The sequence below is a fragment of the Hirundo rustica genome, chromosome 16, assembly GCF_015227805.2.
Source record: "Hirundo rustica isolate bHirRus1 chromosome 16, bHirRus1.pri.v3, whole genome shotgun sequence".
Taxonomy (NCBI): Eukaryota; Metazoa; Chordata; class Aves; order Passeriformes; family Hirundinidae; genus Hirundo; species Hirundo rustica.
In genome coordinates this window covers 4,463,492-4,487,973 of record NC_053465.1, presented here as the reverse complement: position 1 = coordinate 4,487,973, position 24,482 = coordinate 4,463,492, and the positions used below count along the sequence as shown (strand labels likewise).

At 42.6% G+C, this 24,482-nt stretch overlaps 1 protein-coding gene across 1 annotated transcript in view; it reads right to left on the bottom strand.

Annotated features, from left to right (window-relative positions):
* Positions 1 to 24,482, bottom strand: part of CDH4 (cadherin 4) — a 419,139-nt gene that overhangs the window by 148,665 nt on the left and 245,992 nt on the right. The window contains exons 3-4 of the mRNA XM_040079951.2: positions 18,341 to 18,564; positions 3,023 to 3,199 (exon numbers count right to left, since the gene is read on the bottom strand). Coding sequence (XP_039935885.1) covers positions 3,023 to 3,199; positions 18,341 to 18,564 — 401 coding nt within the window. The remainder of the gene's footprint in view (positions 1 to 3,022; positions 3,200 to 18,340; positions 18,565 to 24,482) is intronic.

The window sequence follows — 24,482 nt, the reverse complement described above, 5'->3', positions numbered from 1 at the left end:
TTTTCTCAGCTCAAAGTCAAAAGCAGAATTTACAAAACATATTTTTATATTAAAAATTATTTTTAGCTTATAAATGTCAGATGTTCACTTAAACTCTTCAAAGAGTAAGTAAACCTTTTCAGCAGCTAAAATTAATTAGAAATTCCTATTATTATTTTTTCAGCCATTATTTTTCTGAAACACATTTCCTAGTTAGTGTGGTTGATGTATATGAACAGATACGGATGTTCCTCTGAAAGAAAAAAACCCTGTAATTAACAGAAGGGGTTTTTTTGGCAGGGATAATGTTCCTTTTTTCTTTTTTTCTCTAAAAACTTTTTCATTTAACGTATTTTATCAGAATGAAATGGTTTAATGAGCAGAGAATTATAGTTGTTCCCAGCTGAACCAGATAGGGCTGCCTTTCGAGGTATGTGGCTCCCATCAAGCTGCATTCACCTTTGCTATGATTTAAACTTCATTCAGGCACAGCCTTGCTAAAAATACTGACAAGTAACTAATCAACTTCCATAAAATGGAATTTTTACCTTCACAATAGGAAGCAGGAGTAGGAGGGAACCTGAAAGATTTGCCTATGCATTTCAAATTAGTCTGACCTATAAAAACGCAAACAGCAAGTGGTTCTGTGAAAATGTACTTCTGGTAGGGCTTTTTGGTTTTTCAGTGATGAGATTTTTCATGCCATCCCTTCCTCTCCTTGGAGGAAGCCAGAACCAAAGATAGCACTATGGAGGGACTGGTTTCCCATAGTTTTACCTACAAAATGCAAGCTCAGGCAGATCTTCCTGGACCAAAACAAGTTCAGTGTCCAAGAAGCAGTGGTAGGTTTGAATGTTTTATATAAAATAGCAGAGAAAATGGTGACAGACCTGCTTCTGTACAAATGAGATCTGAGCTGCAACTTCACATGTGCACTTCTGGTTCCAGTTTGTGAGCAGATGGACACAAAAACATTCATTGCCCAGTGAGCAAAAGCATGGAAAATCAGATCAAAACTCTTACCTAGATCTAGGAGACAGCAAAATGCTCCAGGGCATTCTGAAGATTACGTGGATGGAAATAATCAGATAGTGCTGGTCTTTGAAGATGTTGATTTGTCCTCTTCTGGATAATTAAAGAGCAAAGTCTAACGGAGGGAGCTGTAATTCCTGACAGGAATCACCCAAGCTTCACATTCAGGCATTGGCAAAAGGGCCAGATGCTGCAGAGGAGCAGGAACTCAGCCCAAGCCTGAAACATCAGGGGTCTCACGCTTAATCAGTTGCACTCTTCGTATGATCTTCCCTGTCATTATGATGCTTTCTGCATGTCAGGTGAAGAGGAAAACAGCCCTTTGTAAGTCAGATTTTTTTTTTTAATTTCCCAGCCCATTTTTACTTCATTTTCAGTGTTTCCTCTAGCATCTGTATTTGAAAACTGCAATGGAATATATTGCTGAAAATCTGGGAGTTCTGTATTTCCATAAGCCAGGTTATCTTTCCAAGGTAGTCTAAGTGACGAATATAAATTCTTCTGTACCTATATAAAATTTATTATTTTTCATTTCCATTAATATTAGAATTTTGCATAGTTGAGTCCTTCTGTTTCATCTCCAGACTGTAGGGTAAAAAGATTTCAGTCCTTATAAATCAACAAATTTGCCATGGTAAGCTGGTGCCAAGTTGTCTTCTTGCTATCTAGTCAAAACTCAGAAGAAATCAGTAGGGAATGGAAAGGAGCACAAGTTCATTTTACACGTACTAGCCATTATTTTTCACAGGAATTCAAGATTTAATCTAAATTATTAATTTAGAAAGGCATTTTTGACACATCAGGTTATTCTCTTCAGACATTTCTTCATCTTAGCAGGGCAACACACTCATGGGTCACTCCATACCCTGCACCGCTGACCACACAAAGACTCCCAGGCTTCCCTCCCTGCTTTTCCAGGACAGACATAAGAATATTTGCCACCTGGCACTTTTTAGTCCTTATTGTACTCACTAATTGCACAGAGAAGTAACACCGACAAGCCAAGCTTATCCGATCCCTGAACTGGGAACAAGTCCCTTCCTCCCCGACATAGAAACAGGTAATGATGCAACTCATGTCAATCCAGGCACTGCTTCAAAAGGACTAAATGAACTTCCTGAGAAGGGATGCCAATGACACACCACTGCTACTCAAAATAACTTCTGAAATTTTATAATTGTTGCCATTTTCTTCCAAGGGAAGAGCTGGAAATGTCTGCCAAGGAGTTCTACTATTTTTTTTCCCCCCCTTTTCACAGCTAATCATTCGACTGCTCCAAAAAACTGAAACCAGCACCCGCAAGAGGAATAGCAACACGTATTTATATTTCGCTAACACTTATCAACAGCAACAACAAATCAACCAAATGTCTCTGTAAAACACTCCTTTCCCCTTCCTTTTCTTTTCCTGTCATCCCATAATCATCACAGAAAACCACACGGGTAAAACTTGATCTCAGAGATTATCCTTGTGAAGAAAGAAAGTAGCAACACAGGGGAGGCTGCCGGATCCATCTGCAGCGGCGGCAGGCAGCCAACCTCCCCCGGGCCGCCGCGCATCTGTAGCGGGCTGGGCGCGGGAGGGAAGGGAAGGGAAGGGAAGGGAAGGGAAGGGAAGGGAAGGGAAGGGAAGGGAAGGGAAGGGAAGGGAAGGGAAGGGAAGGGAAGGGAAGGACGCAGCACCCTCCTCGCCGGGCGCCACCGAGCCCAGCTTTTACACCTGCAGCCGCTTTTTGGATGAGAGCGTGGGCAAAGTGCCATCCTGGCAGCAGTGCCAGCGTCTCGGGAGGCACTGGCTGCAAGGAGGCGATTAGGCTGCCGTCAGCTGGGGAGGGAAACTGGGGCGAGGAGCTTTGGAGCAGCATGGAAGAGGCAACTGCTCCTGCAGGAGGGAGGGAGGGCAGAGAGCCTGTGCCTTGAGCCAGGTTTTCCACACCTATTGCTTCACCAGAGCCATCACAAGATCACCGCTGTCATTAGCACTATTATCAGTATTTTGTGTTTTAACTCACCCGAACCAGCTGCTGTGGGAAGGGCCCTCTGGAGTTTTCCGGAACGTTGATGGGCGGGATGACCCAGTCGCGCTTCTGCCGCCGCAGCCCGTTGGCGCTCTGGTGCTGCCGCCAGGGCAGCAGGGTGTCACTCTGCTGCTGCACCAGCTCTCCAGGCAGTGCCTTCCTTCCTTTGGGCTGTTTTGGAAACAAGAAAGCAGCCCCAGTTAGCCTCCTCCTCGCTTCTTAGGACCTGTCCCAACAGTGGCATAAACAGACACATGGAACCAAGACACAACATGCTTTACTGGCAGCTCTGCCGCCACTGTTTTCACAGAAACACAGAATCAGGGCATCAGCTAGGTTGGAAAAGACCTTGGAGATCATCAAGTCCAATCTATGACCTAACATCACCCCATCAACTAAACCATTCACAAATACATGGAGCTGTCACGCCCAAGTTAAGATGCCTCCCAGAATGGATTGTCTTCATTCCACCAGCTGCAAGGAGACGCAGCAGAGCACTGGAGTAAAGAAGGTGCTGCCAATTTCCCATAAGTACAATCTACCAGAACACAAAAAATGGGAGAGGGTTCCTTTACAGTCCATGGCATGGGTCCAGCTTTATAGTCCGATATTAAGCATAAGCAGGGCTACAAAAACCTACAATCTGTGGTTCTGCAGAAGTATTCTGCCACACAAACCCAAGCAGAGGGAGAGTTAGCCCCATGGCTGCAAAGGTACATTAGTTCAGATTCTTAGTGCTTCAAAAAAAATGACCTTTATATGAGAGCTGAGTTTTGAAATCCCAAAATACACACCCCACACTGCCTGGGAAGCGTAATACATCTCAGGTACAGTAAATTTTCATTATTTGGTATGACTTTGAGTCCTTCTTTGCGATTTTTTAAATTTTTTTTTAACTATGGATTCTCTGCACGGCATTCTTTGGTGTTGGAAATGTTACAGTGCTATGAATAAAAATGGAAATGGTGGGACCATGGTTTCGACATAGAGAGACTGGCTCACTATTAGAAAATTTATGCCTTATAGAATGATGAATCAATGAAGTGTAGATTTGGGAAGGCTCTTCAGATGTTATGCAGTCCCAATACTTAAATACTCTATGGTCTTCTAGGATACCAGAATTTACTTCTGAAAGTCTGCAGAAAAGATAACTAGCAAGGGCTTTCGTTACCATATGGTGACCTGCACTCCCACCAGAAAATGTTTAAACTTTCATAAATCACAAAGATTGCAAGTCACATTCTTTTCATTTGAGGTAAGATCCAGTGGGAATACTGTTCTCTGAATGTTACAAATTTCAGCTATTTTTCTCAAAAAAAAGCCTACAAAACAACCCACTCACCCCAAACCCAATGCCCCAATACACAAGAACAATGCAGAAAAAGCTATCAAAGCATGTTCTGAGGCTCCTGCCATTTTAAGCCACATTCACTTTTTGTTTTCCTTGAAACATAAAAACTCAAACATCCTCCAAACAGTTCTGTAGGCACTGATTTCAGTGGGAATCATTGCTTCGGGCCTTCTAGTTTGATGTAAATCCATCTATTAGCACATTTCAATTCCTGACTGGGAGGTAAAGAAACAGGCAGTCACCTCAAGACTATACAACCTATGAAAAGTAAACAGTATATGAAAGTTAAACTGAGATATGGCTCCAGAGCTGTGTGGACCTTCTCCAGAAAGGCTGGAGATACTGAGAGCTGGGCACAGCAGCAAGGAGCCCATTCTCACAGCTTGGCCATGGCTCTGATCTCTGCCACCTGCGGAGGGCAGACATCCACTGACTACAAGGATTGGAAGCATTCGTGCCAAAATGCAGCTATTTTTACTGCAAACCTTAAAAACAAGCCTGTTCCAGAGCTGAATTTTCACAGAACAGACAAATATGGTCTTTTCAGTCACACACAGAGGCACGTTGTGCAGGTCCTGTCTCACACTCATGATGTGGGTTGTGTTCACCTAAGTGCTGTTTACACACCTTCAAGAAAATCACAGCACCATGTTGAATATTTAGATGCTGCCCTTAGAATGCTTACTGAAGTGTGCAATAAAAAAAGCAACAGAATCATGGTGTGGCAGTAGGAGACTTTCTTGGGATAGTCAGGATACTGGTAGGCACTGCTGACCTCCTCCTTCCCATGGGATGCAATGTTATATCCAAAAGAGGTTTCATTTAAAAAGGATTTTATTGCCAGAAAGATATCTTTTCTGAACACTGATGAAAACAATGTTATCTAAAGAAGACACCCAGAAATGCAGGACAACATGAAACAGGTCTACGAGACATGAGCCACAGAATAGTGGATATCCCCTAATTTTTTTTAATTGGCTTGTGATTCTCAAATGGGAATCCTTTGAGAGCAGGTATTTGGATCAGTTTATATAATTGGCAAGTGAGCATGGGGATAGATTATGAAAGGATGGTCAAATAATTTGTGCTCTGCTGAGTTTACACAGTGGAATGAGTCTGAACTAAAGACAGACTTGAGAATTAACACGAGTCCCAAAGCTCCGTGTATACTGAAATAATTAGTGTCAGCTCAGCAAGGCAATACCAGCCTTTTTAGTCTGTATGAAATATTTGCTGGCAGGTGACTAGACAGTGACTAGCTTGCTTGTCACTCTTGATGATGTCTTCTTATATTAGAATAAATCATCAACATGACTCTGAATTTGATATGTAGAATTTCAAAAGCATCTTGCAATAACGATTTTTTTTTTCTTTTTTTAAACAACAGCTCTTTTTTATCTTCATTTGTTGACAATGCATTCTCATGACCTTAATTTCTCTGGTGTTGTTTAAATATGTTGTACGTGTTTTCTGCTGTTTAAAAGCTGTGAGACAAATGCAGTAACAAAGTCTGGTGAGTATAAATGCCAGAACTATTCAGATCTCTGACTGAAACATCCCAGAACATATATAGAATAACAGCATCATCAAACTGTGATCCTCAGAAAACTCTCCAGTGTTTTTGGGTTTGCAAGAAACCAAAGTTCAACTCAAAAGCAGAATGTGACACCAAATTCAATTAATTCTAAAATACAGCTTCCAATCCTGGCTTTGCTGAATAACAGCTTTTACTGAGATGACAACTGCTGCTCCTCTCATGGCCCGACTGGCCACATGTTTTATGGAATCTCAGAAACATTTTCAAAAGATAAAATATTCCTCTACCTTTTGTAGTGCCACCAGGACACAAACTGTCCACAGTCCTTCACAAAACCAAGTCAAGCACCTCTAGTGCTGCTGCTTTGGGGTAGTTTCCTTCCGACTGTTTTTGTGACTCTCTTATATATGGCACAAAGGAGATGGTGTGCAGCACCAGGCAAGGCAATCCATGAAACACGTGTCCAGGGGAAAGTGAAATCCACTTTCCATTCCAAAAATTACATGGTGACGTTTATGACTTGTTACAGCAGGATCAAACTCTAAACATGGAACACGTGAGCACGGTCTTTGGTGATACAAAGGAGGTTATAAAATAGTCAGATAATCCATAATTATACCTGTCTATCACTTTAGGACACTGATAAACTAGAAAAATACAGCTGAGCCAAAACAGATGAAAACCTTCAAGATCAAGTGGAAAAGGTAATTACAAAGTATGGGATGAAGAAAAACAACAGGAGAGGAGCCCATGCTGGGATGTAAACCTGCTAGGAGAGTTTGGATTCAGTAGGATCTAATACCTTAGCATTTGTATTGGGGCAGAATCTTTCAGAGCTCACTGATGAAACTGAGCAGTCCTGTGCTGGTTGTTTTATTTAAAGCCCAAATTCTGCAAGCCTGGGATTGACACTTGGCTCTGAGTTATCCCGCGTCTCTTCCAGTGGGCTTCTGGCCCATAACTGTGACACACATGGACAATGCCAGTGCTGGCAAATCATAACGCAGCCCTTGCATCTTCTGCTGATAAATGCTTCTTTCTCTGGAATGTGCAACTCTAATATTTGTTATGAGCAGTTGCAGGGCAGAGGAAGAGCCTCTTGGAGACCATCTCTCTGCTTTAACAGCTGAGGATCAACTGCAAGTCAGAGTGGCAGAATCTGCTCTGCAGTTCCCCTTGCCACTTTCTTGGTTTGGGCTTTTTTTTTTTTTGGCTATTAGTTGAAATCAATTAAAAACATATAGAAGTCAATCAGAAACCTTTCACTGAGATGGCAAGTCAAGCTTTCAGAAAGAAATGTTAGGTTGGAGGAGGTGCAGCCTCAACCACAATCCTAATTTTTCACAATTTATAAGGATTGTGAAAAGAACTTTCTTCTCACAGGCTGCTTCACAGCAGATGTGGGGCTTTCTTGGAGTCCATGTCAGCAGCTTGGTCTCTCCCAGGAGTCATTTCCAGTCGCTTTTCAGTCTAGAATTGCCTTTAAGGACAGGGAACACCACCTGATGCATTCGGAAGAGGACACGGAGCTAAATCCCAAAGGGACTGTCAGACTTCAAAACCCAACAGCTTCAGGACACCTTACTCCGAAGTGGTGAGGCTGTAGGATGCTTCAACTAACTCCATTTACACCACAATGCTGAGAGCTCAGGGACATTCCTTGTCTGCACCTGGCACTGGGAATAAAGGATAAGTTGGAAAAGCCATTTAGCGAGTCCATAATCTCCTGTCAGCGCTGGTCCATTGCTCGTCAGCCTTTCATTTACTGGGAGACTCAGACTAAACCCAACTTCTACTCGTAAAAGAGGTCGAAAAATAATCCCCTGACAGAACAAGACACGTGGGACCCCAGCAGCCCCTCCAGCCCTATCCTGGCTCGTGACAAGGCGGCTACGAGCCGCTGACTTCTCACTAGTCCACAAATAAAACCAGTGAGTGTGAAGAAACACCAGCTTCCACCTTCCGCTACACTTAGCAGTAGCCAGTCTCGCCAGCTGGCTCGTCTCCCCTCCCAGCCAACCTGCCTTTGATATCCGTCAGCCTCTGGCTACGGAGACATCTGGAAGTTATTATCCAGCAGAGCGTATCACAAGCCCATTTACATAATATAATATCATATTTTGTGTTCCTGCTTAGCTGAACATTTTGGATCACTCTAGTGTTTGGGTAAATAAGCCGCCATTCCCTGCATATAAATAACGAGTGAGTCTTAGGGTACGTTTGCTGGAGGTTAATAATTTCACAGGGCTCAACCCGAAAAATGAAATGCTCCAGATTCGGCACTAAAATATATTACACTTGCACTTGCAATAAAAAGTACCTGCAACTGGAGGAAAGGAAGTAAGGCCTTTATTTCCCAGGTATCAAAATTATTTATGAATTTATGATTTACCCTGTTTTATTTATATGCCAGTTAGGATTTCTAACACTTCACGCTAGAGATTTTTCAGAAAAGAAGTAATACTTGGGTTCCTTTGTTCCTAGTGTCACTTGTAGGGTTTAACTGAGGCAACGTGTTTTTAATATATTTTCGTCAATACAAGGGGATACAAAGCCACCTTTAGTCCATTGCTCAAACATATTTCCCTTCATCTCCTGTATCAATATACATTTTGAAAACTGGTACCATTTTCTACCAGGGAAAAAAAAGAATCTATTTAAAAATATTTAATCTGAAGCATTTTTGCTTGTTTCCATGGTAGCTGCAGAAAGGACAGGAGAAAATTATATTTACCGAACAGAAAATAAGACAATGAAAATATAGCTTAGTTCTTTAACAAAGGGAACATGAGAGTGCTGCAAAATAAACATCTGCATGAATTCTGTTCTAAGGAGACAACATTTTGCTGACATCAGGGACGGCAGTGGAGGACGAATGAACCCTCTTTTCCCAAAATGCACCATTTCTCCAGTTTTTGATCTTTCAGTATAGAAAGATATTCCATTTTGTGTTCTCATAGGGTAGAATGAAAGGGTTGCAGAAGAAACAGTAAATTTATTTATTTTACGGTAATTGATTCCTTTTTTATTTAGGTCATTGCTGAATTCGCTGAAGTTGGAGACAGGAAAAAAAGAAGTAGTTTTAAAAAGATCAGACTTTTTATTTTGGACTTTAATTTATTATAGTTGTGCTGTGTGAAGCTATTCTTTAGGAACTGCACAGGTAAGGAATCCATAATCTGTTTCTCTCCTTATCCACCCTCTAGAAGTCTGCGATGACTGTCTGTATTAGCTTTATTTACTAATAGTTGTAAGCTGTGGTAAATTTAATCAAAGATAGCTTCATGTCACATCCCATTACCATCACAGCATAAATTGCCGTTCATGAATGATTTGTGTCAAAGAGCTCTGAAAACTATTGTTTTAGAAGCAAGATGTTCCAACATGCACAGCTCTTCAGCAGGGGCATTAAATTAATGTGTTTGCAGAGAAGCCACTAATTGACAATGAGATGGGATTTTGGCAGTACACTTCCACTTTAAAGATAATGAACAGTGTTCAAATACAGAGAAGAACCCCCTCTGCTCCTAAAACTATACTAGTAATTTCTGGTACAAACAGGAATAGAGGGAACCGATCCTGACAGGATATTTCCAGTACCCAAGCAAGCTGCTTGATCATCACGACTTCCAAAAGCAAACAGTGGAATTGCAGCGTTTGTGACCTTTATCAAATCTGGCTACGTACAGTCAGAATGTTATGTTTGGTTAGGAACTCATTAAACAAAATTACCTCTCCATTTATAGAAACCATACAAGTACAGTATAAAACATTTTAATTAAATCAGCTAGTTAAGCAAAAATTCATTACTTTGTGTTTTCATCAGCTAGCAGTGGGGCTGCATAGAGCAGTTCGCATTAGAGTCAATTAGTAAGAAAAATTGTCAGATTTGGCAAGTGCATGAGCTTCCAGAACACATCAGCTGACAGGGAAGAAAAAGTTTGACTAAAAGCTAACCAAGTTACTGCCCTCAGAGGAGGAGAATGAGCCACGTAACACACACAAATGCATCAGCCACGCCAAAACCCCTCGTTCCGGAGGAGTCAGCGTCAAAGCTCTACATGCCCTGTTCCTTGAGAGCTGAAAAATGAGGCATGCATGCAAATTTAAGGTTGTTAGGTATCTGGCTGGCTTCGCAGGCTTTTGAAAATTTTACCCGATTGAACTAGTAAAATGTGACATCAGCGTGACTGAGGAGTCAAAATGTTCCTTGGTGTTGCAGGGCTGCAAAGCAAGAAAAAAGCTGAAGAAGAGTAACAGGTAGAACCAGGGAATTTTTAAATAGGGAGAACACGACACACTGGTTTGTGAGTCGGGCAGGAGAAGATCCTTTCTTCACAAAAGGTGCAGCAGGGCCCTTTGTGGGTTACTGTAATTAAATGCTGAGCTAAGTCTGGGCTCCAGAGAAGAGAGATGCACCAGCTCTGGCCATAATTCATGTGGTTACCACAGAAGGCTCTTATTTAAAAAAACCCAAATACATGTTACTCTCTTTGAGCAGAAAACCTAACGAGGTTGGTGAGGGCCCCACCGACACCGGCTGCAGCTAATGCCCCCGGGGCCAGAACGGGGTTTTGGAACACCTCCTGAACAGGCTGGGACAGCAGGTGTTGATTTCCCAGTAGAATTTAATTGAAATCAGAAATCTCCTGAACTCACCCACACCTTCTCTTGGGTAAGTTATCACCAATTTAAGTGGAAATCCAGCCAGCCACCAGAGCACTGCAAAAGGCTTTGCTTTTGCGCTGCAGAGTCAGGACGGGCGCGGGCAGCGCGCTCACCTCGTTACTGAGCAGACACAAAATGCCCTCGGGATGTCTAAGGGAAGGGAGTTTCAGCTGGGAAGGAGAGGCAGAGCTGTGCTCAGACTTATTCTGTGGTACCACACGGATGATTAGAGGCACCTCCTGGCCAGTGCACTCTCTCGGGGCTTCAAGTGATCTTCCTCTTCCATTCTCTGGAAGAATCATGTAACAAAGCAGGTACATTAGAAACCCATCTGCCTTTGGTGGAATCTTTTACGGTTCCCACAGGTTTCCAGCACCTGTGATACTTTTCTTGCCATTGACAGGCTTTGAATATTGCAAGAGTTGTCAATGGAGAAAGGATGACATCATCCCCAAAGCACAGCTCTGGATGTACTTTTCCTCCTCATTTTAAGGCTTGAACATCTTATCCCAAGAAGAAAAGTTCTGATGAGGTTGTTTCCTTGCAAAGCTCCCCACATCAACTTGACCTTTTCATACTCCCTTTGTAAGATCTAATCCCACAGTGCTTCTCAGGTAGGATTGTTTAAGAAACATCTAAATTACTGTTGTACTCTACCTTCTAGTGTTTACAAAGAGACACTTCTATCTTCAAGTTAATGTCATTCTCATAATTGGGAGAAGCCATACACAATGGCTTCAGAAGTACAAGTACTTCTCAAGAGCAGGACTATTAAATCACAAAATACTCATACTCGTTACCTGTAGGTTGGGAATAAAGGTTGTAGATCTTGTCACATACTATACAGTGAAAACCTCTCTTGCAGCCTGGAGTCACCTCTCTCATCCTGCACCTAATCTTGAGAAAAGTGTATGAAATATCTGGGCTAGCAATCGGAGCTCTTCCTCCCCAATAAAACTTCTAACAAATAACTGAAAACATGGTTCCAAAACACATTTCTTTCTAAAACTCAGACTACAAAAAGTGCTCTTCATCACAGAATGAAGCAGGAGCAAGTCTACCCCTTAAAAGCCTGTGGAAAATTGTAATCTCATTTTATTTTTCTAAAGCCATGAGGTTCAAAAGATACACGAATTAAAATAATCATAATGAATTAAATGTAACAATACTCCTCCTCTTCATAATATTTGCAAGTAAAAAGATCACAAGAGATTTAAAAGATCACAGGCGCTGCTGCTACTTCAGCACAAAGCAAAGTAATTCAGTCTGGTACTTCTCCTCAGTGCTAGTGTGAGAATTTGCCCTTTCAAGTTATCCTTTGGTTATTTCAAGAGGCTCTTGAGAAAAGACTGTTCTTCTTTATTTTTTTTTTTTTCCTCCAATTCCAGAGTGCACCTAAGAAATGCTCAAATTTGACCGTGAGGACGCATTCAATTTATCTCCATTTGCAAGATGAAATTCAAGCCTGAGTTTAAATGCTTTGCTGGGTGGAGATGGTGTTTGAGATCCCACTCCTTGCTGGGACTGCAGGACACCAATCCCTGACTCCTCTCCTCACTCCTCCAGATGGACATGCCAGAGGGTCACTACCTCATCCAACAATCCAGGACCAGCCTCCAGAGGCTGGGAGGAACACAAACCCTCCTTCACACTGAGCTTGCACCTACCCAGCTGTCTCAGCTTGCTGGGCTAAAGGAAAGATCCTGGACACGCAGAGACCCTAAAAAAAAAGTTTCTTTTAATGGACGTGCCTGTATGAGGCAATTTTTGTCTGTACTCAAAATCGTGTTTACAAGCAGCTGTCATCAGATTATCACAGCAATGAAGGTATTTTTAGGATATCCAGTCCAAAATATATTTTTTTGAAGTGGCAGTCAGACTTCAGCAGTTACCAACAAAGAACATGAAATGGGAGGTCAAAAGTTTTGATCTGGCAAGGGCAAGGAACACATCACAGGCAGGAGCACGCAGCAGTCCAAGGGGTTTGTTTTATCAGGAAAAACTTATTTCCGTGTAGGCAGTTCAAGCCTTAGGACTTCTTTTTGTTTGAAGGAAGACAGATTTGGAGTGAATTTCACTTACATATGGTCTTCTGAGCGAGGCTTTCAGCCTGACCCTTGGTATGATGCTGACTGCTTAAGAACTAAAGGCAGCAAGTGCAGCGCTTGGAAACTTTCCGTAGTGGGCTGATTTTCCAAGGCAATGAGCACCTGTGTGTCATATCTTATCCTGGCTTCAGCACGAGGCAATGGGATTCAGCACACCTGAAAATCAGGCCAGGGAAGTTCACGTGTTTTCACAAACACCACTCTCTCCTCCTGCAGTGATTACATGTGAGACGTTCAAATTCACTTAAGCTTGAGGTCAGGCAGGTTCAGCAGATGCATCTTCATTAGACTTGCACAATTATCATGAGCAGTCTCACTGGTAACAATTATACGATACTAATTTATTAGTCATCCTCTTTCTCATCTTTTCCACTGATCTGATTTGTTAAAACCCCAAACAACGTCTCACAAGTTATCAGAAGGAAACAGAAATCTCTGTATGTAGCCTCCTTGACAGATAAACCCAGGTCTTGCTTCACTGATGAGATACAGAAATAAAACTTATTCCAGCTGCCATTTTGTTGGATTTTAGTTACTGCCTTGGATCCCTGCAGAGGTAGTGAAAGAGGACAGTGCCACTGTAATGACCCAGAACTTAAAATATGCACCAGTATTGTCAGAAAAAGGCAGGACGACAACTAAAACCTCATTTTTTCAGCCCTTCTCTAGTGATAAAACAGTTTGATGGGGAAAACTCCCATCACCCTGATGCCATAGACAACATCTCACCCCGCTGCAGGGAAAAGAAGGAAGAAAGAAGATGAACACACTTTTTCTTGTTTCCTCCAGGTGCACCCGCTCAAGAGTTTCAGGGAGACTGGAGTCACTGGAAGCACAGATCCCACTCAAACTCTGATTTTCCTCCCTCCAGTGAGGGCTCCCAGCCTTGTGCAGAGCATCCTGGCTGCACAATAACCCAAGTCAGAGAGAGCAGTGCTGAATAAGCCTTTCCTTGCCCAGACACCTTTGTGCTTGTGATCAGCAATAAAAGGCTGGACTTGGAATTTAAAACCTCAGCCAGGTAAAATACCACAGATTATTATTTAAAGGCTTTAAATAATAAAAAAACACAGCAAAACAAACCAAAAACAAAACAAAACCCCCTCTGTCTGTAAGGATCAGTTTTTCACGTTCACAGTGTATGGCTGTGGACTCATAGCTGAGTTACAAAAGCAGCCCAAAATAAGATGAGACATAATAAAACACAAGCTGGGCTTAAGCAAGAATTGATTTCTGACAGCAGTTCTCGATGTTTTCAACACTAGCTGCAGACCTCATGTATTTCCAAATTTAATTGCACAATTCCCAGTGATTTAACATTACAAAAATTTGCATATTTCCGTGCTCAGAATTTGAAAAGCTCAAACAACAAGAAACTTTGGTCGACATAAACACGGTTCAAAGAAAACAGTATTTTTTTTTTTTCCAAACTAAGCCACTGCCAGCAGATGACTGACATCTCACATGTGCTGAATATATCCTGTACCTCTAAACTACTTTGCTGTGAATTCCTTTCTATGCTGTATTTCTACAATCTGGATTTTAACTTGCAAGGTGAGAACTACAGAAGAATAGATAGCTAAATAAATACAGAAGAAAACTTGCCAGATGTGCCTTAAACACATGGAAGGCCTGAAAATTAAAGAAAACAAGCAGTATAAATAAGGAGGTCAGAACTTCAGACGGGATGAGCCAACACAGGGGGTGGAGGAAGTTGATTTTCAAGGAATGATGAGGAGGAGCTGGGACTGATGGACACAGAGGACAGGTGTGGGTGTGGGTGTATATGACTCATAACTGGGAAGATCTGAGTTTCTCTAACTAAAATACAGGACACTGTGAAGACTGCAGTCCTCAGCAATGTCACTGTTCACAAACATAATCTTCATTTTTACACTTTTGGTTGAATCAATATCCAGTTTTTCAAAATAATAGCATGCACTCTTAGAAAAGAAGACACTACACTGCTAATTCCAGATAAGTAAAGCCTGGCTTTACTTTGTTTTCTTCTGGAGCATTATCCCACTCAAGTTCATCTTTCACAAATGATGACACACATAAAGCCACAAAGACTTCATATTATTTCATAAAATAGCATCTTTTCTCTTTTTGCCTTTCTTTTCTTCTCTTTTCTATTTTTCTTTTCTTTTTCCTTCCTCCCAAACTACACCCACAGCCCTGACTGATACTTTCAATTGGAACAACAGACAGCCAGACAAGAACAGGAGAAGAAACTTTATCTTAAGTATTTATTGTTATGCTGAAATATCACTCAGTTTCCTCTGGGGTAATTCAGCACTCTTGTGGGAAATGTGTGACCTCATTTGCATTTTCTAATTGAATTGCTATCAGGTTTCCTGCAAGACTGAACAAAAAAGTTCCTTGAGTTACTAACATCACTTGTACTAACCAGAAAAAAAGTTCACATTCAAGTGTTTGCTGGAGAGGAGGGGAAATGTCTGCTTCGTGTATCATGAAATACATTTTTAAAGCACTTGCCTTCTTTTCTATCATTTCACCCTACTAGCACGACACTTTAATGTAGTAGTTAGAACTCTTTCATTTCAGTGGTTTTCACTGAAAACTGGCAGGTTACTCAGTCATCTAAAGCAATCAGCACATTTATAAGGCCAGCGCCGTGAAAGGGGGGGAAATTGTCACTGTGTTGGGTCCCTGCCCATTAAAATGTCAGGTTGCATCAAGAGGAAGGCGCAGCTGGGGCATCTGGAGCACAGGTATGGACACCAAACCACCTGATTTTGCAGTGAAAGCACACGAGGGGAGGACTGTCCCAACAAGCAACGATCTGCTGCCCTTGGCCACCACCACAGCGCTCACAGCCCGTAACACGGATTTTCAGTCATACATACTGGGACAAGAAAGGATTCCAGACCCACAGGGTCATTTATTGATGGATGAACTCTCTGTGCTCTCCTGGAAAGCAGCCCACTGTCCCCACTCAGGCAGGCTCACTCCTGGCCCCCCAAAACCTCAGCAAGTATCCCAAAAACACTGATTTCTCCTATAACATTTATTCTGTATTATAACCTCCACGATAAACCAAATGTCCAATAATGGCCATTCTAAGAGGCCTGGCTTTGATGCAGTTTTAATCCCTGGATAATCACAAACTAAATTCTGATTTATCCTTTCAGAGGGGGTTCTGAGGGGCACCAAGCCCCCTGTCACGAGGGGCTGCCCTTACTGAGGGCCATTGCTCAAAGAGCTGAGGAGGAACAAGGGAAAATGACTTTCTTTTTGTGCTGTAGGTGCCAACAAACAGTGATCAGCAGGTGCAGTAACTGATTTTCATGCCAATTTATATAATGTCTGGGAACTGTTCAGTATTTTTGAAAAATCAAGTCACAAATTTACAATGTAAAATGGAAATAAATGGATGCACCACAAGAAAACTGGTCTCCCTCCCTCTCTCAGGTCACCTCCTCCTTTCTCTCCCACATTTGCTGTCTCTATATCCTGAGTAGACCAAAATACTCTGAAATGTCTTTTAAAGTGTGTATATATGTGTGTGTATATATATATATATATATTTCTGCTTGGGTCACATTATTCTACACAAAACCAAATGTGAAATCTGCCTGTAGTAAAAGCCACAAAACATATAAGGGTCATGGCCTGAAACATATTGAACTGGATATCGTAAGGTTTGGGGTTCTCTTTTCAGCACAAACACTATTATTTTTTGAAATAATCTCGTAATCATATTTATTTCTTTAGTAAACAAAGGATTATTTTACTTGCAAAAACCACAGGCATTTAAATAAAACACAAGTCAGATGCCTGCTATAGGGACCCACAATAAAACTGTTTATGACCTTGTCATTAGTCTTGTTTTCTGTATTTTTCCAGCCTCAAACTACACACTAATAAGGCTTTTAGAAAGAAGGGATATGAATTTTAAGAAGCTTAGCTCTCTGTTTTCAACCAGAGTTCAGATTACATTAACATTAGATGAATTTCCAACCAAATATTCTACTGAAACAGAAATCTGTGCTTATTCAGGTTTTTTTTCTGCTACACTGAGAAGAAATTTAAAGCAGTATATAAGACATCTTACTTTGTTCCTTCAATATTTAATTTTAGAAGGAAGCAGTATTTCTTTGGCTATAAATGGCAAACAGAGTTCACAATAACAAACAGGGCTTAATTATATCTTGCACAAGCCCACGCCTTACTGAACAGCAGCCCAAGTGTATTCATATGACCCTAAACCCTGCAAAACCTTAGGGGTCAGCCCACTGGACAAGTGAGAGATTTAAGTCTGTCCAAGTCTTTCCCTTTTTGTCTCACTCGTGGCAAAAATTTTCTCAAATGGCACAGAGTTACCTGGTGGAATTCTAACAACTTGACACAGAAAGTCTCTCCTTCTTTCCCCATCCTGCCCTGCACTCTCTGTCCAAGCACTACAGAACAGATGAGAGCAGAGGTCATTCATGCTGTGGTGCGTTAGTCCAAATTACAACCACGGCCAAGAAACCCCCACCTGTCCCTGAAGGAGCCATGGCTGCTCCTAGGACACACACCTTCCTCCTTACCCGGCAGGTCTTCAAGATCCAGCAATAAATCAGGCTCTTGAAACAACTCCCTGCCAAAACTTGCCCAAATGTCAGCACCCAAGCAGCCCAGCATTGCATTATTTGAGCCAGCACCAGAGAGGATAACTGCATTTACTCTGTGTAGTAAAGGATCTTCAGCCCAAGCTAGCATTGAAAAAGAAAAGGTGAACTGCTGCCGCCAAAAATGGAATGGAAGAGGTGGGAAAGCGACAGCTTCTCCAGGGGCAGAGCAAAAGAAATGAGTTTGCACAGAGCATCCCCCAACCGCAGCGGCTCTGTGCAGCCCAGCACCACATTTCACTGAAGGAACACTGCTCTCAGATCGCCGGGCAGGGACAGAGCCCTCCTGCTTTTCAGCTGCGTGTATGGAACAAAAGTAGAAAGAAACCATCTGTACCCTTCTGACTGGAACGCTGGCTCTGGCTCCCCTCCGTCGGGGTGGCGAGGGAAGATGCTGGCACTGAGCTGAGGGGACGTTTGGCACCGCGGTGCCGTGCTCTGCGTCGCTGCCTGCCCCACGTGTCCCTTATCAGCCAGCAGCAACGCTCCTGTCCTTGCAAGGGAAGGAACAAGCCCAAATCTCCCCTCTGGAAGCTGCTGGGCCACGCAGATTGCTCGCAAGAGTAACTCTGCAAACCGGGGAGATGAGGAGCAGGGCAGAGCTGACAGCGCGCGACTCCAGGCCTGCGCTGTCACAAAAGAAATCCGAACCTAAAGCCATCAAGAAGATGGTTGACTTTGACTCTCCACCCTTCATCTGCTGGTTTGACTTGGGGTCAAGAGAGATTATCAGCAGTGAGGTACAAACATGAGGTACACGCCCTGCAGTGTATCACAGAGACAGGTGGTCACTTAAAAATACCGAAGTATGAACTTAGAGAACACTTCCCTCACTGGAGACCTTAAATAATTCCTGTCAGAGAGGTGCAAGGATTATTTGCGAGGAATTTGATGCTGCTCATAGTATCTCCTACTTGGACACGCCCTTATGAAGCACAGACCAGGCAACACAAACACTTCGGGGCAAAGGAAGCACAAAGTACGAAAAGGAGCTTTGAAAAAAACTCTGACCTTGTGTCCGTTGTGTTGGGACTTCTCTGCCACCAGAAACCTGACCATGGCCTCCCATCTGCCCAGGGTCTGGGGGTCCCAGGCGGTCACCAGCAGGATCAGCTGCTTGGAGGGCACCTGCAGGTGGTGGGCAGCGTACAGGGTCCCGTCCGCCCTCACCTTGAAGTCCAGGCTGTTGGTTTCGTACCGCACGCCCTTGTTACCGGCACAGTTATTAAATTTTACTAGAACAGAGAGGAAGAGATGGGAGAAATGCGTGAGATTGGAGTGATAAGGAAAGCAATCAAATACAAGTTTCAGACATTTAATTTTCACTGATGTCTTCTATATCTCTAATAACCATCAAGGAAATGATTTAACTGTTTCTTCGACCTTTCAGGAGTACTCTTGTGCTTTATCTCTGTCCCCCAGGGAAGAAGTTGTAAGCCATTTTTAAAGTATTTGATACAGTTTCATTAGATCTCAAACACAGCTGTTCCCCATTTCTACAAGTGGATTTCTCCCTTGTCGCCATTATCTTTTAAATTCAACTGGAGTCTATTACCCACGCTGTGGGTATTTTTTTTCAGGAAATGTTCTCCATTTCCCTAACCCTTCAATAACCTACTTATCAGATAGCCTATTTGCACATTCTTAACTGAAATTCAAAAGCCCATAACAATTCCATTATCAGAAATATAAAAACAACAAAAAAAAATTTAACACAGAAATAAAACTTGAAACCATTTTGGAGCACGCATCTGCTGCTGGAACTGGATCCCCCCCACCCTAAGCTGCATTTCCACCTTGGTCAACCCTCTACATGTTACAGCTAGTGCAAAAAGGAACTGTAAAACTGTGCTTCATAAACCATAACGTGTCATTTGAAAGCCTACTTTGTCAGATCAAAGCTCCCCAGTCGCTGATATTTCTATTTTCGCCTTTTTTTTGGTCAAAGTCTTTCACAGTCTAGTCTGAAAACTATTTTTATTGGCATTATGAAACATGTCACATACATTAGACCAGGAAAAACCCGACTCTATTATATGACAGAATTGACAAATCTGATAGAAATTGTACCTGCAGCAATAACACAGGAAACAAAACTCTTTCTGCCATTTGAGTAATCCACGGGGCGGAACACACATGTGGTGAAGGAAAACATATTGCACCCGTAAAAACATCTCAAGTGAGTGAGAATGGATGCACAGAGTTCCAGCTCGGATCGTTAGACGAGCTCTCACGCTGAGATGCTCCAGCCTGCCTCCAGATGAGGAGAACCTGCTGGGCCAGCTCTGGTGGGCTTCAGGAGACACTTAATTCCTGCAGAAGGGCTGGGTCAGAGGGATCCGACCCAGACTGGCTGTGGTGGGAGAAGGGATGCAGGGAACTCCGGGTGAGAGGAGCTTCTGGGACAGCCGTACCCCCACTGTCCCCTTCCCCCTGTACCAACCACTGCAGCACTGCTTCTGAGCTGAATCAAGGGCTGATTTGGATTTAAATTTAAAAAAAAGCAACCATGGCACAGGTGAAAGCAAAAAGCAGCCAGAAAATGGCTCAACCCATCTGGCTGTCAAAGCCCCTGGCTGCATCAATGCACGGAGAAATGAGGAGCAGACTGTGGCAGAAGAGGGGAAAATCCTTCCCCTCCTTCACCAAACTGCACTCCTCAAAATCTGGGGTGCCGTGATCGTGTCAAAACTGGACATCTACAAAGGCTTTCTGTGCTGTGTATCTATTGAGACCACAGTGGTACATTTTTATGTGGTGGGAAGTTACAAATGCCACACCAACTGATGGGCACAAGCCGCGAATGTCACGCATTGGTTTATAAAAAATAAGATGGATAAAGTTATCTAGTACATAAAAACAACCTGAAAGCCCTGGATGAGGATAAGCACACACACGGTTTGGCACCTGCAAGAACTGGGACAATCTCAGAGACCTGTGAGGGGAGATACCCTGGACCTCTGGGACCACCCTGCTGGGAGATCGCCTTCATCTCTCTGGAATTTCTGCAAATCTCCCCTGCATTCACAGCTACAATAAGTATGTGTGAACATATCAAATGCATCTTCACTTTTATATGTTATTTATTTTCAGCTCAGCACCGTGGTCACTGCTAGACTCTTGGCACATCAGCTGCTGTACTGCTGCACCCCTCTGCTGTGCAGTGGTCACATAAAGCTCAAGTTCCGTCCCTACTCCCCAAGCACCCACGAATCATACACTGAAAGATATTTAAAGAAGAGAGAAAGGAGCGGTAATGACTGTGCATTAAAAAACATTTCAGAGCTTACTTTGATTTTATTGAGATTAAAAGAAAGCCCTACAGTGTATCAGTAGTCTGAGAAGAAAAAAAAAACCACCAACAAAACAACAAACCCTTTCTATATGTGCATGTAGTGATTTCAGTATTCAAAGTACTTAAACATCTGCTTAAGACCCAGCTCGTGGCTCCAAGATGCTGCTCTGGTGTCATATGTCACTGTGTCGACTTTTATGCTCCATTATCTAAAAATGGCTACCTCGTAGACAAAGTCCCTCTGTGACTTGCTAATTACTTCCATTAGTTTAAAACAAACTTGACTAGAGACGGAGAAAACCCTGAGAGAAATCGTCTGAATTTTTTTTTTTTAACAAGCACCGTCTCTGTCCCACATTGCTCTTCCCAGGTAGCACAGGTAGGTGAATACCCAGCAAGGGATTAGCACAGCCAGCTGCTCTAAGAGCCTTGAGGAGCTGCAAGAAAAGCTTCAAGGACACAAAGCTTCCACAGTTTTCAGTCACTCTGCACAGCAGCAACGGGCCCTGGCTCACCTGGGCAGCTCTGCAGGAGATTTCAGCCCCCCAGGGATGACCCTGCTGGGCTCTGTCGGGCAGAGGAGCAGCTCTGGCTCCAGGCACTGCACAGGAAACACGCCAGAAATGCAGGAGAGCTCAGCTGCTCCCACTTCCATCACAGGGAAGGGCACAGCTCAGTGCTGGGCTCGGCAGTGCCGGGTGAACAGTCAGACCCCATGACCTTGGAGGTGTTTTCTAACCCAAATGATTCTGTGATTAGAAATCCTAAATCACCCTCTTTGCTGCCCTTTGAAAATGAGTCCTTGGGATGATACAAGACTACTGAGCTGCACTGTTTTTTATATCTATCTATCTATCTATCTAGTTATATCTACACAAAGATCCACATAATCCATAAATCTCATTTATATATATTTATATATAAAATACTTCCCCCAAATATATGTATAAACGCTTAGGAAAAAAAAAATAAAAATGGAGCTATTGTTCTATAATAAATACCATAGCTCAAGGAAACAAAATCTCATCCATATTTTCAAATTCTACCTCTTACCCTTGCTCTTTGTTCTTGGGGAGACAGAAATTAAAATTTCATTCAGTGGGCAGACAACTTTTGCTTTTTTCCCCCTTTTTCTCCTTTAGAAATCTCTAAGTCTACATAGCTTGCAGTTGATGCAACTCTTGACTTTCAAATAATGCAATAAATAAATAAACAAACAAACATTGGCTGTGTTTACTAGACTTAGAACTCTTTGTGGACACAAATCAATCTTTCTTTGACCAGTCTGAAGCTTAAAGAACACTGCACGAAATCAACATTCAAAAGCTGCATCATCAGTAATTAGGATTTTGGATAAACAGCAGTCACACATCTATCATTTTTACAGGATGGTAAAAACAAACCTCAACTTTTTAAAAAATACGCTGGAAAAATGTTCAGTGAAGCTTATCGAAAGCTTATGCTGGAAACAGCATCTAATGCCTGATGAAAGGGAAACCAAGAAGGCACCCTCATTAGCAAGCTTTTAGGTTTAACCCTTTACCCTCATCATTTTTAATTGCTCCTCTATGAAAGAAGGAAGTACAACAATTTGATAAGCTGAAACAGGTACTGAGCGATGGGCAGAGAAGCTGCAGGAGTCTGCAGCAAACTGCTGGGCATCTGATAAAAAAAAAAAAAATAGTATTTTACTTCAAAAAAGACATGATGGAAAAAAAAATCCAACAAGTTTTGCATTGTTCCCTTTTATTATTTAGCTTGTTAAGCTGGCTGGACAGAGTCAAATGATCAAGCCAGGATCTTGAAAGATGTACGAATACACTGAACTTCTTGCCCCCCAAAAGTCTGAGAGAAATACTGAATTTAATAGGACTATAAATGGTATAAACCAAAGAATTCGCTTTCAGCCTTATCCTTCTGGATTTTCCTTTGACTTCTCCTAGTCCATTAAAAAGTGCCCCCTCTGGCAAGCAGCATAGGGCTGGAAGAGCAGGAGGGATAATACTCGTTTATTAGGATAAACCCCCTGGCAGGACATCATCCCACAGTTCAGGATATGGGTCCCTTCAGGACTCTGGTTTTCACCGTGGTTTTGAGGATTATCTCTGCAAAAGATGTTTCTTTCCTGATGAACTTTAAAGCAGCAGACACACAGCACTCTTTCCAGCAGGATCCATCCGCTTTTCAAGTTGTGTCTCTTGACCAGCTCCCTTAAACCCGGTGCACTGTGATAAATCCAAGCTGCCAAATCCACCCCTCACACCCCTCCTGTGAACATCATTAAGGTGAGGTTGGCTTAACTGCAACCTTTGGGAATTTCAGATGTCTGGGTAACCTGCAGAGCGCTCAGCGTGCAGGGAAATGCCCCTCCTGTGTGATCATGAGCAAACCACTTGTATTCCTGCCCTGGCACTTCTGGCCCGACGCTCCCAAATGTCTGCACTCATCCATCTCCTCTGGTTTCTGCAGGGGGTTCAGTCCTGGCCAGCACTCCCTGCATGACACCACACCAGAAATTAAAAAAAATCCCAAACATGTCCTTTGTGGAGAGGCTCCTGTTGCCTAAGAACAGGCACGAAACCGTTCAGTTAACCACAAAAATGCAGGGGCACATTACAGCCTCACAAAGTGATCTCTCCATTTAGTGCTAATGTGAAGCAGAGCGTGCTGTGCCTTGTTGGGAAGCTGCATTTATTTGGCAAAGTAAGTGAGCAGCATAAAATTTTACACGGCCGCATTTTCGAGGCATCCTTCTTTACGTTCGTGCGGTCCCTCTGTGATTCTGTGAGAAAACTGTTTTATAGCAGTGGGAACCAACTGCAGCTCAGTGAATTCCCCATGGCCACGCTGGAAACCTGGAGCAAAGCTGGGATCCGAGTCCTGGAATTCAAACAGCCAGGAAACTGCCTCCATCACCCGGACACAAGTGAACAAGGCAGAAAAATGAGAAAGACGGGACTTTCAAAAAGCAAACAGAGGCAGATCCTTCTCCCTACAAACTACTGGGCGTTTCCAAATTAGTGCAGGGTGAAAAATTTAAGGGATTTGTCACACAAATTATTGCAATTGTTTTGTGAAATGGAGTCCCATGAGCACATGTAAATACACGGTGGAATTATTCTGTGACTGAAATACCTCGTCTACAAAAGGCAAATGCTGAAATGGAGGCAAGAAGATTTTAATAGAATTATAGTCATGAAGTTTGGAAGACACCTCTAAGGTCACAGAGACCAGCCCTTAACCCAACCCTGTCAGGTGCACCCCTAAACCATGTCCCAAGTGCCACATCTATGTGTTATTTGGGCAGTTCCAGGGATGGTGATTCCATCACTTCCCTGGGCAGCCTGTTCTAGTGCTTGACAACCCTTTCAATGAAGAAATTTTTCTCATATCTAACCTAACCCTCCCCTGGTGCAACTTGAGGCTGTTCCCTCTTGTCCCATCTTGTCCTATTTTGTTTCTCTGTATTAAAAAGATGGATGTATCCAGGTACCACAGGCATTTTGACCACTCTGGAACGACTCAGAGATGGTGTTTCAGCGTTTTGTGGAAATTAAAACTGACTTGAGCCGTCACACTTACACACAATGCCACATCTAAGCCTGGATTCCTGTTTTTATCCCACTCCTGCTTAGAGTAAATCCCACACTATCATACAATACACAGCCAGATTTGCTTCCTGCAGTTCATTAAATGCTCAGAGCCCTTCTCCTTCTCTACAAGAAAAACAACACATAAATAGGAAAAAATGGTGGCAGTAAAACCTGATGGAGACAATGTGTAATTTTCATCCTCTCATTACTAATTTTATAGGTTACATTTTCCACCATGTCCCCATAAAGGATATCACACTAATAA